The sequence below is a fragment of the Anabrus simplex genome, chromosome 5 (genome assembly GCF_040414725.1).
Source record: "Anabrus simplex isolate iqAnaSimp1 chromosome 5, ASM4041472v1, whole genome shotgun sequence".
Taxonomy (NCBI): Eukaryota; Metazoa; Arthropoda; class Insecta; order Orthoptera; family Tettigoniidae; genus Anabrus; species Anabrus simplex.
In genome coordinates, this window is record NC_090269.1 from 130,656,503 (window position 1) to 130,668,800 (window position 12,298).

The 12,298-nt window shown below is 37.4% G+C and overlaps 1 protein-coding gene across 3 annotated transcripts in view; it reads right to left on the reverse strand.

The window, feature by feature from the left end:
- Rbcn-3B (WD repeat-containing protein Rbcn-3B) overlaps nt 1-12,298 on the reverse strand; it is a 438,089-nt gene that overhangs the window by 175,615 nt on the left and 250,176 nt on the right. For 2 of the 3 annotated variants that reach the window (XM_067147119.2, XM_067147118.2), the window contains one exon: nt 9,488-9,589. In XM_067147119.2, the coding sequence (XP_067003220.2) occupies nt 9,488-9,589 (102 nt within the window). Of the gene's footprint in view, nt 1-9,487; nt 9,590-11,364; nt 11,434-12,298 lie in introns of all 3 variants that reach the window. The other variant, XM_067147117.2, reaches the window with a different exon arrangement.

The following is a 12,298-nucleotide window of genomic DNA, read 5'->3' on the forward strand; positions in this document are numbered from 1 at the left end:
TATTTAGCAACTTTTATGAAGTATTTTAATAGCAGAATATACTGCAGGCACACACTGAGTGTGCTACATCAGCAGATACACAAAGGTCAGTAACACAAAAATCAATTATGAATCAAGGCTAATATTAATTGGTATGGTATAGTGAGAAGTGGGAGTGATATTCTGTCTTGCCTTCTCAAAATAACCATCACCACCTCCTCAAAATGCACCAAGTTTTAACAATGATCAAGTTTACTTCTGCCTATTCACTACATTAAATACAGTGTAACAAAAGGCAATGATAGATTTTAACGCTGGTTTTAAAAAAGAAAAGGGGTTTCTTGAAATTAAAGGCAACTTGGAACTAAGGAACAGCATATCAGATGATAATCCCCCCCCCCCCCCACAATAACATGGCATTCAACTGGAAACTGATGCCAAATGATAATGTTATTTGCTTTACGTCCCACTAACTACATTTATGGTTTTCGGAGACGCTGAGGTGCTGGAATTTAGTCCTGCAGGAGTTCTTTTATGTGCCAGTAAATCTACTGACACAAGGCTGAGGTATTTTGAGCACCTTCAAATACCACCGGACCGAGCCAGGATCGAACCTGCCAAGTCGGGATCAGAAGGCCAGTGTCTCAACCGTCTGAGCTATTCAGCCTGGCAAATGCTAAATATAACATTTTTTAGTATCTTCTGTTTTATGGTTATCACGAGTTATTCAAGTACATAAGAAGAAAGAAAGTCCTTTTCAACAGTATTGCCAACTTACATCAAGACTTCAATACAGTCATAATACCTTACAATGAACTTTACTTGAAGATCATGGTTGAAGCATGATGAATATAAGACCAAGCCACTATAGCATGATAGTTTGTGGTCCCGCCACTGCAAGTGATTATATCCAACACATGTTCCAGTAATTCCGGCAAGCCGGGTATAGAAAAATGCGGGAGACGTTACTGTGTAGGATATTTGAGTGAATAAGTTTAATTTTCTTTGCTTTCAGTTCCTAAACTCAGTTCATTGTGTGTTGTGTACTTCAAGCATGTATCTTATGTGGCTTGATTAATTTAATAGTTCAGCATGCCGTACTGTATTGTGCGATGGTAAAGTAGTTGATGATATGCGATTATTCCTCTGAAGGATCGAAATCAATTTGAAAAATGGGCCAGAACTATTACACGGAAGGATACTGAGTTAACACAGAATTTGTCATGTTCATTTCTCTGATGATTTGATAGAAAAATCAGATAATTTTATTGTGAATAATGAAAAAACTGGATATCTCTCATGTGAGATGAAAATTACATCCAGGAGCAGTGCCTCACATTTTCCCCAATTGACCGAAATAACTTTCAAGTGAGATTAAGTTCCATGAAACTCCCAACAGGAAAAAGAACTTAGACACCATAAGGAAAAAAAGAAAGATAGGAGTGCAGCAGCGAATGGGGAATTAAAAGGTCGGTCTAATGCTGATAAAAATTTGGGTCATTCTAGTATGCTTTCTGATGTCGAAAAGACAGTATTATCGCTCAAAAGGCGCCTAAAATATGCTATTCAAAATTTAATTCAAGCTAGATCCAGTCTCAACTCAGCAAAATTGAGAATTAATTTGCTGGAGAAGCAGGTTAGAAATACACAGGCATTTAATTATAGAGATTACAAACACCTTATCAAGAAGGAAAAGATGATAATCAACACCATGCTTAAGAAATGCCAGGTGAAATTTTCTAATGGAATGAGGTACAGCAATGAACTCATTTTAGAGAGTTCATTGTTGAAAATAAAATCACTGAAAGGATTTTGTCATTGTCGGTGACATAACCTCTTGTCTCTGCCCTCAGGAAGTCGCTTGAGAAAACTTTGTAAAGGGATTAAGTGCTCTTATGGAGTTAATATGCATAGCATAAATGCTATTTCAGATTTTCTTAAGGATGAAAAGAGTGATAATTCAAGTTATGGTGGTGTTATTTTTTATGAAGTTAAGCTAAGAGAAGAAATCCAGTTCAATAGTTTTTTCCCCATAAAGTAGATGGATTAGTTTATTTAGGTGAACACACCAGACCTCCGGAAGAACTTACTTGCAAATTATGCACTAGTGTTCCTATTCGTACCTTTTATGCATAATTGGGTGCAACCTGTTGCTATTTATGCAAGCAGAAATGCTACTCCAGGAGACATTCTTGCAAAAATTCTAATACAGGTGATTTTGCAGTTAAAAGAGGCTGAGGCGAAGGTGGTTAGCTTTACTTGTGATGGTAGTCAGACAAATAAAAATCCCTGGAAATTGTTAGGAGTCAGTGGCAAGACAAGTTCTCTACTTCACATCATTAATACTGCAGCTGTTAAGAGAAAGGTCTTGGCTTTCTCCAACTTTGTGCATGTATTGAAATGAAATTTTATCAAGAAATGGGACTGGAAGGATTACAAGGTAGTGAAGACACAGACATTTACCAGTGATATAAATATTGTTGCCGATGCACTAAATGCATTCATGCCTTCTCAGGCTCTTTGTCAAGGTTCACCTTCTCATACAGCTATTGTTAATTTTCTTCATACTGGGAGATCTACTTACACCACCTTTGCCACCAACAGAACCTTCGAATCACCCTACAGAGTACTTTGGAAATGTGTGAATGACTTTGAGAAAGAGATTAACAGGTAAGCTCACCCAGGATCCCTCAGAACGGCATTTCGGAATTATACGTTTTTCAGTTCAGATGATCATCCATCGGCAATACATTTTCCTCATTTGCATCTACTGCAATGTGTCTACGTCCCTATAAAGCAGGCTTTAAATGTTGGAGGAAATTGCAAACCTAAACAGGAGCTGATCTTGACCTCATAGTTAATCACATCCATATATTAGCCCGGGATGTGGAAGTGCATAACAAGACAATGGAACTTCCATTGAGAAAAAAATTGTGGTTCAAGATGCAGTAAATATCAAAGACTGGGAAAGCTCTGTACCTGAATTTGACAGCACAGTTCGAAACTCTTTGACTGAGAAGTGTTTAGTGTACCATTTGGCTGGGTACTTTGTTAGTCACTGTTCTAAATTTATTAAGTGTTCGCCGTGTGCCCATTCTCACGTGAGAATAATCAAAGTAAATTTTCAGTTCTCACTGAAATAAAGACTATGGTTCAAGCAACAATGAAGTGTTTTTAACACGTCCTTCAAAAAGTGTATGATGTGACAATTTTACAGGCCGAGAAAGTAATTAATGGAAAACAATAACTCAAAATCGATGTGGAGCAAAATATTTTTTGATTGTATTGATTCCATTGAAAAATTTTCAGTTGATGCTTCACAAGCTGGCTGTCGTCTTCAACATGTTACGAATATAGTCCCCAGACTTCTTTATCATTATCTGAAGTGCCGATTTTTCTTCAAAATGAAGGAAATCCGGTAAGATTTATAATCTCAAACATCTGCCAAATCTTTACGCAAGCTTTCGAAAGTCCTGTAACCGACAAATGGGGTTGGTAAGTAGAGTATTACCTTTAAATAGTTCATGGGTGTTTGTTTTAATATGCTGGGAGTTATGTACTATTTATCTGTATATGTAAACTCCAATAACCTGTGCTTTCCACAACATGTAACGAAGGCCATCGCCCGTATTTCCATGTATCCTGCTGTGGTATTTTAATTTTAATCTCTCATTGTTTTAAAAAAAAAACATTATATATACTTATCAGTTACGGAGTAATACGTTTCCTCTGGCATCATTCCTAAGACCAGCTGATCGGCACTGTGGAGCTTACCCACTCTAGCGCTGCCTGGCGAGGCGTGCTTGAACTCAAGAGTCCTCGCACTTGTTCTTATATTCGTCATGGTTGAAGTAAGTCTTCATCTTTTGTAGTATTGGCTCCATGCCTAACTGGCTGGCATGGTGACTTTTCGATCAAGAGGTCACAAGTTCAATTCCTGGCTGGGGGATTTTAACTTTATTTGATTATTTCCTCTGGCTCAGAGACTGGGTGTTTGTGTCATCTACAACATTAGATAGGATCCCATCCTCAGACGTGCAGGTTACCCATGGCAGTCAACTCAAAAAAAGATCATCATCATCATCATCATCATCATCATTTGTTGTAGTACAGACCTCCCTCGCCTCACCAGTTAAATTGTTCTATTGATTAATAAGTAGTTTTTGGAGAACTGAAAGTTGAAGAGTTGAGTGACAAACTGGAGAAAAATAAAGACGATATGGAAATATGAAACAACAACAAAAAGTTCCAAAACTATGTAATTACAAATTAACCCATTGCCATACACTTTGACGGAACCTTCTGTCCTGCGATCATAAGATGGTAACATACTTTGACGGACACTTCCGTCCTGGTGCATGGAACATTTATAAGTTCATTATCGTGATTAGCTGGTCAGAGAGATTTATTCTGTTTGTTTTGCAGCCTACCCGATAGATTTCAGATGATACCTGAAGCTATTTTCTCTGTGTAAATAGGAACTCTGATCTGAAATATGGAAAATAAAAAGCACCTCAGTTTACCGCTATTTGTAAACAATCATGGCGGCATCCAAGCACGGCATGGATGACATAATACCAATATAAATGGTCCATTATTGGACAATATAAATTTTTCAGCCAACTCATTCCTGGTTGCCAGCGTTTCGTCCCCGTGTGCTAGGCTTGACTCATCAGTTGGTACCTAGCACACCTACCAAGACGCATGGCTAGTACTTACTGTGTAGACCACTGCGTAGGCTACTTGTAGCCACCGGCAGTGCCAATGCACTATGAGAGACTTTGTCTCGCTACCAAAAATTGATGCCTGCTTGGCCATAATGTCCAATAACAGACCATTTACATTGGTATTATAAATTTTACTCATTCGGAACAAATATTTCTGATTCCCTATGGGAATCAACATCTATATCATGGATGAGGTTATTCATAACTGGCTTGAAAATAGCGATGCTGAAAGTGGAAATAATTCTCTGGAGAGTGAAAATACGTCGTCTTCAACTGAGAGTGACGAAAGTGATTCAGACTTCAGTTCCAAGGTGACAGTGCCAAATGAAACTGCGGGACAAAACCAGAATGCAACAAGAGCGGACTACAGTAATGATACTTGGAATGAGGATCTTGTTGACAATAAGCCTGTTTCTGTAACATGCAAACCTGTTTCTGAAATTCATTCTATAGTGAGGAGGAGTTTGGGGAATAATCCAAAAGAAATTGAGGTAGTGAATGAATTTCTAACCCCACAGTTCTGGGATCACATTACAAAGGAGACCAAGGCTTAAGTCTCTACATTTCTTGCTAATTTATCTGCTCCCCTTGAAACCAATAACACGAACAAAAACACTGGTTTCCTGTTAGTATAGACGAGCTAAAAGGTCACTTTGCTCTGTGTATTCTTATGTCACAGACAAAAAAGCCTGCAATACAAGGTAACTGGTCGAGACAGAGTAATAGAAACTCCCATATTTAGTGAACCATGCCATTCAAACGCTTGGTTTCTATAAACAAATTCTTGCATTTTAGTACGGACTCCTCTGAATCAAAGCATGACAAACTAAGAAGACCAGTTATAGATTTACTTTTGGACAGATTCAAGTTTGTGTATACTCCAGGAGAAAATATTTGCACTGATGAATCTATGATGAAATTCAAAGCTAGACTGTCGTTCATTCAATATAATCCATCCAAGAGAGCAAGATTCGGTATCAAGGTGTACAAAGTTTGCTCTTTAGGGAACAGCTACTGCTGGAATTTCAAAATATATACTGGGAAGGATTATGAGGGAGGATCTCCCTACAATGATTTATTAGTTAGTGAGAGGATTGTTACTGATATGTGTAAGGATCTTCTGGGTGTCTGGAGAACTTTGTACATGGATAACTGGTACAGTTCACTGTCTTTGTACAAGATTCTCCTGGAACATAACACAAATGCTATTGGCACAGTTAGGGCAAACAGGAAAAATATGCCTCCTAAGTTCAAGGATACACAGCTGAACTTAATTTCGCTTCAGCGAACAAAATCCTAGCCATAAAATGGATTGACAAAAAGCCTGTACACTTTATGTCAACTAAGCATTACAGACCAGATATTGTTACAGTCCAATCAAAACGAGGGAAGAAGCTGATACCCAACCTGGCGGTCGATTATAATGATGGAATGGGTGGGGTTGACTCTCATGATCAGCGACTGGCGTCTTTCCCATTCATGAGGAAGTATGTGAAAGGCTATAAAATGATGTACTTCTACCTCCTTGATATGGCATTATTGAATTCCTTTCTCATTTGGCAAATTCTCAACCCAACAATGAAGAATAAACATTTCAAAGCATTCCGCATCAGCACTGCAGAACAGTACTTGGAAGGTGTTTGAATACCCCAGTACCCCAGCAGAGGCCGTCCCCGCACTGGTACCACCCCAGTGAGACTCCAGAGTCAAAATTCTGGGCACTTTCCATCCAAAATTGCCCCTACAGAGAAGAAATTAGTACCATCCAAGCAATACAAGGTGTGTTACACGCAGGGTCTACGGAAGGAAACCTCTTTTCAATGTGTCAAATGTATGGTTGTCCTCCATGTTGATACCTGTTTCTTGCTGTACCATACAAAAACTTACTTCTCCAAACCATAAAAACACGATAGAACTTGAAAAATTTGTAGTGTGTGTCTTCAAGTTTCCTTATGTGATTAGTCAAATTTATGTTAAAGTGACTGAAAAATAAATGGCATGTAAGGGAATATTTCCCTTCACAAGTAATGGTAGGCCAAAGGGTTAAAGGAAAACCAGCACGAAACAATGTGACCTAGATTGGAACAAGGTGGTGGAAATATAAGATAAAACAGCCCCAACCTGACTGCATCTGGATAAGGAGAGAAGATGATGATGATGATGATGATGATGATGATGATGATGATGATGATGATGATGATGATGATGATTATTATGATGGTGGTGAACTTGAAGAGATGATTCTGACATGGTGTAATATGCACTTCATTAAACCCACAAGATTATCAAATCATATGATGAAGCTATTGTTAGCATCCAATAGGTTCACATACTGGAAAACAGTTGTTCAACAATGCAATGAACCTTAAACAGGCTTTGAACAATTTAAATATTCATATGAGATCAATCATGTTCTTGTCCATTAAATGACACAACTGTGAACTTCCTTGATTATGAATCTAGCTGAAAGCATAGCCTTATTCTGCAGGAAAAACACAAAAAAGGAGAAGTAGTTTTCCAGGTTTGTTTGTAGACAATGGTCCAATTGGGTTCCAAGCCCCCAAACATTTCACCAATAATGCTTCATCCCTAAGAGTGAGACTGTTTAAGGACATTAGAGGAACAGTTGAGAGATCCATCTGACCTAAGGCACACATACAGATTCTATAAAAATATAGTAAGAAAGCCAGCAAGTACTGGAAGATGATATTAAATAAGCTGTTTATTTACAAAGTAGTGTAAAGTTTGCATTTGACTTCATAGTTAATTCTAGGAAGCATAGAAACAAACCTGGATAATGCTTTTGGACATAAAATTTGTGAAATGTTCATGTCCAATGAAAAATAACTTATTTGCAAACTAGTACATTATAACATGGAAAATAATACAAAAGCAAGCCAATATTGCTGAAGAAAAATTTCAAAACCAATATTTTAATACTTTTCTACTCCAAACCAGCAACTAAATATTTTTGGAATTATTTTGATATTTCCTCCCTTTTTATTACATTTCATTACATGGGCAAAAACAGAAGCAGCCCTTACGAAGAAGGGAAATTTCCAGGAATCAAAGAAGTCAGCAGACATGATTAAAGCAGGAGTCCAGAATTTGCAGTGACTACAAAGAGTGCTCAATGCAGTTTGGAAGGATGATAAGATACCTGCTGATTGGAGCAAGGGCGTCATTATCCTCCTGTTCAAGAAAGGACAACTATTGATGAATAACACTCCTTTCTCATCGGTTTAAGATTCTTGACAAAGAGTAGATTGCGAGTCATCTTAGAGCCACAGAAGAGGAACAGTATGGCTTCAGGCCTACTAGGTCCACAACAGGCTTACTCTTCAGTGTCTATACGTTAATGGAGAAATATAGGGAAAAAGGGGGAAAGGTATGTTTAGGGTTTTCCTTGATACTGAGAAGGCATATGATAGCTTTGCAAGAGAGAAGATATGGGAATGTCTGAGAAAAAGAAATGTGCCAGAGGAACTGATGAGGGAAGCCCAGATGGTGTATGAGCAGCTGTGTGCAATTGGGTGACGGACATTCATCCTGGTTCCAGACCAAAAGTGGAGTCCAGCAAGGCAATGCAGTATCCCCATTATTGTTTGTCACCTCATAGATTACATAATGAACATCAAGAAAACTCATGGTGAGCCAAATGCAATGGCTTTCAATGATGATGTTATGATCTGGGGAGAAGTGTGAAAAACTTTACATGCCTCGGCAACATACTATCTCGAGATACACTAGCCACGAAGGAGGTGGCAAATAGCATGCAGAAGAGCTCTCACTTTTACCAGGAAGTACAGTACAAACACTCTTCTGGTATCCCAAAATACCAACTAAATCAAAGCTGGTAATGTTCGATCAGTACTTCATACCGATCTTAATCTATGGTATTGAAGCCTGCACCCTAGCTAAGAAGGACTCATCAAGGTTGCAGGCATCTGAGATGAAGTTTCTGAGGTCCACAATTCAAAAAATCTGGACAAGTTAAAGAATGACACAGTTACAAAGGAAGCTGGGATGGAGACATCATTGTTACATCGGGTTAGCATGTCCAGTCTGAGGTGGTTCAGGCATGTAATGAGGATGGAGCCAACAAGGCCAGCTTATGTTAACTTGGAGAGACACATGGCAGGAAAACCCATTGGATGGACATCATAAAGCTGGACATTGCAGATCCGGGAAAGCCACTGGAGGATGTCATTAACAACAGAACACATCTCAATAAGACAGAGTGAAAGAGAAACTGGAACTGTAAAGTGATTATTGATACTATTATTATTATTATTATTATTACACTTTCAACTGGACAAATTTTCAATATGGTTACAAGTGAAGTCATTAATAAAATTGTAGAAAATCAAACTGGATTTAATTTTATTGAAAGAGAGAGAGAGACAGTACTAAGCCTTTTTTTTAAATAAACAGGAAGTCATGTTCCAAAACAGGAAATGGAATAAGGGCCGCATGCACTAGATGTACACCCAGAAAAATGTCTGATGTTGCAAATAAGGACATAGGTAAAACCTTAATTCATATAAGATTTTAATCATCTCTGGAGTATTTTCTTCAAATATATTTATACTACTTCTAAATTTTTGTACTACTAATTCAGTTTCGACTAAGTATAATAGACTCACCTTGCTGATTCTAAGCTGTTCATAATTATTTATGAATCATTTATCAAACAAACATTTTGGAAGGGATTTGATACCTTAGCAAGTTTTGCTGCTAAAATATGAAATGAAAAAAAGTAATAAAAAGAATTATCCTACCTTTGCCATCAGGCTGAATTGGCTTGAAGCCTACACTCTCTGCCTTAGCTTGCAACTTGGTCTGGACATTCTCTGCTCCCTCCTTCATTTTGGCAAGGATACCTAGAATGAAGTTACAGCTTACCTTTACATTTGTTTGAAAGATAAAACAATAACTATTTTTTCCAGATTTACTCTTTTCAAGTCACATTAAGCAAGTTTTCAAAATTAGATAAAAGATTCAAGAACCAATTCATTTATGCTCCAAATTAAGTTCATAGATCATTAATTATAAGAACCAATTCTATACAGTCGAAAAAAAAAAAAAAAAAAAAAAAAGACCATGCTGTAATACTGCACAAACTTACAGTTTATGTGACAAAAAAAAAGCTTGACCATATTAGAATTCTAACAGCATTAACCAAAGTAAACATTCTTTATATGATGAAAGCTGATTCTGCAAATGAATTTCAAATCAAAACTGGACACTTCTTTAGTACAATTCGAGAAAACATCCTTGGAATTTGACCCTGATGTGCTTGCTGTATGTTTATCTTTTACGTTCCCTTCTACCTGTGCTTATCCAGCTTTCTTCTTATCCTATACTTCTTAGGTCAAAAATGAAGATCATCAAATTGGCCCCTCACTATGTAGATGCCCACCCTTCTGATGAAGTTGGGAAGTAGAAACAAGGTCATTGGTGACAAGAGGAGATGGATGCTGAAAAAAGTTTGTTTTCACTGCTATTCAATTCAATGCATAAAAAACCTGGTCATGACAGTGTAAATACAAAGTATCCTGCTCCTACTTCCTCTTCAATTAAAATCACTAGTTAGACCCCAGGCATACATCATAAGGAAGGTATGAAATGTTAAGATATAGAAGACAAAGAGTGGATTACCTGATGGGACATTAAGTACACAATTATCTCAATGGAGCAACAAAAATATAAGAAGATATGGCATAAAAATTACACATAAAAAGTGTGATTACTAATTCAGAGTTTCTATCTGATAGACCTCTTTAAACATTAACCAAAATCTTTCTTAGATATATTCAAAACAAATTTAATAGATCAGAGATAGGAGGCTAGGAAAGATGAAGATATGGAGTTTATCCTTGACCTTTTATGTTGTCCTTTCCGTTGCCATTCTGTTGATTACTGTGTGTGTTTCTATCCACTTCCAAATCTCCTGTCTTTGATATGTTGCTTCTGAGCACATATTCTTCCATTTCCATTACTTACACTGACAAGATTCCCCACCAAATGTTTTGTTTTTTTTACAATTTTATTTATGTCACACTAACTCAGATGTGTCTTATGGTGATAATGGGATAGGAAAAGGCTAGGAGTCAGAAGGAAATTACCATGGCTTTAATTAAGGGACAGCCCCAGCATTTGCCTGGTGTGAAAATGGGAAACCTTGGAAAACCATATTCAGGGCTGCCGACAGTGAGGTTCAAACCCACTATCTCCCGAATGCAAGCCAACAGCTACGTACCCAAAATCGCGCAGCCACTTCCTTGGTCTCTATCAAATAAAACAATTGCTATTGAGGAATAAAATTTTCTTATTCCTATGAAAGAAGAAATCAAAAAATTTTCTTCAGAAGAGGTGAAATAAAAACAAATAAAAATACAACCCTGAAGAACAAATTAATAAGAATAAATCTGGCTAAATGAGAAAATACAAAAGATATATCTTTAAAAATAAACACATCATCAAAAACAGAAATATTATCAAATGAAGAAGATAAACAGTACATATTTTGCACAAAAATATATACAGTGTATACATAACCAAAGAGGAGGGTGCAAGGCATTATTCTGACAAAGCAAGACCATGCATGTAATAACACAGGGTTACGGAAAAGCTGAAATATGAACAGATCACCAACCATGGCGATCCTTCTCCTTGAGAATACGCTCCATGTCACCAGCCTTATCCTTGACCCGGCCAAAGAAGTCTATCCATGCAGCATTTACAGAGGCGTAACATTAATGTTAGAGTAAAGTAAATATGTCACAATGTTATTAAATTACCCAAAAAACACTTTTAAAAGCAGATGTTCATACAACACATACACACGAGGCAAGATATATGGACAGTAGTAATTTCACAGGCTAGTGAGAGCATGATCATTAGCCACAAAAGCTTATCTTCCCCTCAAGGACTGGAATCATTAAAGGCACATAACTGGCAAATCAATTACAAGAAAAATCAATTAAAAAAACACAGAATTCTATCATTAACTTAAGTGAAAATATTAAGGGAATTTAATTTAGTTTATTAACTACTATTCTGTCAAATGATTGTGAATATGGAAAGAGCAAGAAAAATGGGGAGTGCTGACAGAAATACAAAAAGATTGCTACTATTCTTGGTTTGAACCTTTTCTTTCTCTTTGACTGTCTTGAAATAATTTATGCATGTTGGACAATGTGATGAAATCTCAGCACATGCCAGTTCTCCCAGGTTTCTGCAGGTCTTGAACTTGTGAACTAAACAGTTCAACAGACTGTCAGTTTGAAAGAAAAAAAAAATTAGTCACCTTTCCGCAGCCTGATGACACAGCATCTACTGAACTCTCCTAGCTTACCAAGTGTTTATTGGCAACAGCTCTATAATACTGGTTGCATTGTGCATGTTCCTCAACTTAACTCATTGGCATACCTTGCCGCCTGCCAGGCAGCCGCGCGTGCAGTGAGCGTTCATACACAAGACGCCTGGCAGGCGGTCAACTGAGAGGTAAGCTTTCTACAACTATAGCTCATTCCACGTTAAGAAAACAGTATTGCTCTTATGGCCCTACAAGGAGTGAACACACCCCC